At 38.8% G+C, this 2,626-nt stretch overlaps 1 protein-coding gene across 1 annotated transcript; it reads left to right on the plus strand.

Moving 5' to 3' along the window:
• Window positions 1-720: 720 nt before the first annotated feature.
• On the plus strand, window positions 721-2,316 carry LOC138305683 (uncharacterized). Its single transcript, XM_069245973.1, has one exon. The coding sequence runs from the start codon at window positions 721-723 to the stop codon at window positions 2,314-2,316; it is 1,596 nt and encodes a 531-aa protein (XP_069102074.1).
• The last annotated feature ends 310 nt before the right edge of the window (window positions 2,317-2,626 follow it).

A 2,626-nucleotide genomic window follows, 5' to 3' on the forward strand; every position in this document is an offset into this window, starting at 1 on the left:
GTGGTCAATAGATTGGTCACTGTCGGTAGGTGGTCAATAGTTCATTCACTGTTGGTAGGTGGTCAATAGATCGATCACTGTCGGTAGGTGGTCAATAGTTCATTCACTGTTGGTAGGTGGTCAATAGATTGGTCACTGTCGGTAGGTGGTCAATATATCGATCACTGCATGTAGGTGGTCAATAGATCGATCACTGTCAGTAGGTGGTCAATATATCGATCACTGTCAGTAGGTGGTCAATAGATCGATCACTGTCGGTATGTGGTCAATAGATCGATCACAGTCGGTAGGTGGTCAATAGATCGACTGTTAGTAAGTGATAACTTTTTTTGGATGAGATATATTGAAGACATTGAAATTACACTTCGAAATATAACTATGGTGATTGACATTAACACCGAAACGGACCAGAATCTCCCTTCGACGGACAGAGAGATATAGCTACCCAACAAAAAATTGATTTTATTTCGATCGTAATCTATAATATATTTCAAAAGATTGATAATACCAAATAGACAGGTTTAATCGGAAATTCCAGCGGATCCCTGCAGACGTTTTTTTTTACACATGTTATCTATAACGAATTAACATCGATCAACTTGCTTATCCACATCCATGAAAAGCAAATATATATTGTATCGTATATTCTAGATTCTAGCTCAGTTTAAGATAAACTAAATGGGAATGTGAATACGGCGGTTTGATGTAACAATAATCAACATGACAGCCAAAATGCCTGTCCGGTTGAAGGGACAGATTACATGTGAACACCACAAAGGGAGAGAATTAGACATTTACTGTGAAACATGTCACGAACCTGTTTGTCCAAAGTGTGTAACGTCTCTGCACAAAGGACATTTGTTTTGTGATCTTAGTGAAATCATACCACTAAAAGAAGAGAAGATCAGAAATTTTATTGATAACACGGAGAAAAACGTACTTCAGGACATCGGGAATTACATCGCCTCTGCTAATACTCTTCTCACAGAAAATGACCGTACATTTGAACAACTCTCAAAAGATCTGAAAGCGCAGAATGAAAGATTGAAACAAGAGTTGGACATGCTTACAGCAGAGACACTTTCTGTGTATCAGAAAAAGAGAAATGACAATACCAAACTCATACAGAAATACAAGCAGGATCTGGATTTGTACGACAAACAACTGAAACAAAAAATCGAGGAATGCCAGAATGTGCTTCGGCAAGGTTCTCACATAGAAATTTACGATTTCACCGATTGTGAAATAGATCCTCAGTTACATCTCCCTGTAAAACCTGTGTTAGGTATTGTCAGCTTCACTCCAAACAAAAGTCCACGTAACCACTTAAAATTAGCGCTTGGTACAAGTCAGTCTGACGGATCTGGACAATCTACAACATTAGCAGTTAAAGATCGATCAGTATCTTTATTACACGGACAAGAACAATCATCTACACATCAGAATTCAGGTGGTATGAGGAAGGAGAAAGTGACCAGGACCAAACTACTTACAGTCACTAGAGTGGTTGAGGAGTGGGCATCTCCATGTGACATTCTTTCTATATGTCCCACCACTGATGACCAGGCCTGGACCTGTGACTACAATAAAACATTAACTCTCCTTGACAGAACGGGTACGGTGATACAGGAGGTTACACACAAGGGTGGGATCAATGACATCAGTCTATCACCTACAACACACAGACTGTGGGCCTGTGATAAACAAAGTAACATCTTAGAACTGATCTCTGGACAATTATCACTAACATTTCGAACAAAGGATGAACCAATATGTATTTGTGTTACATCAGACAATCATATCATTATAGGTATGTCAAAACTCATCACCAAGTATACCACACAAGGTCAGATGGTGCTAACTACAGATGCAACAGGGACTGTGACACCATTAGTGTGTTCACCGTGGAGGGTCACAGAGTGTCCTATCACTAAAAACATCGCAGTGGTTGATCACGATTATGTAGATGATGGTGGTGATGGAAACGAGCATGTTGTTGTTATGGATTCTGACCTCCAAGAACTATTTATATGCAGAGGTGATGTTCCCAGTAGATATAAAGAAACATCACAAACAGGAGATGTATCATTTAACCCCCAGTGCGTAGCTTATGATAGGGGGGACATCATCATAGCAGATTGGGCCAATGATAATATTCTCTTGCTGAGCGGTGACGGTGAGCTGCTTAAGATCATAGACACAGAGATAAGTGGAGTGTGGGCTGTAGGTGTGAGTGAAAAGGGCGTCGTTTGGATTGCAAACATGTGTAGCAATGATACTACGAGTAAACAGAGGAATACTAAAGAACTGATGTAGTGAACATAACGACAATAATTTGTAATCCATTATGCTTATACATATTGTGACTACAGTGATGAACTTGTTCTTTAGAAATTAGAAATTAATGATAATGTAAAGCTCTTAAAATACTGCAAAAATAACGTAGTGCGATTTACAACAGCAATACGTTATTCACCATGACACCCCTGTGTCTAACTCATGATCATACATATAGATTATAATGCTCTTTCATATGTTTTGTCACAACATTTTGTCCATATCCTTCATATTTACAAAGATAGAGTATTTTTCTCTCACGACGTTTTGTTGCAATTTTACTACTATG

This window comes from Argopecten irradians, chromosome 13 (assembly GCF_041381155.1).
Source record: "Argopecten irradians isolate NY chromosome 13, Ai_NY, whole genome shotgun sequence".
Classification (NCBI taxonomy): Eukaryota; Metazoa; Mollusca; class Bivalvia; order Pectinida; family Pectinidae; genus Argopecten; species Argopecten irradians.

Coding starts and splice junctions, on each gene's coding strand:
- LOC138305683 (XM_069245973.1), top strand. CDS start 721: ATGACAGCCAAAATGCCTGTCCGGTTGAAGGGACAGATTACATGTGAA.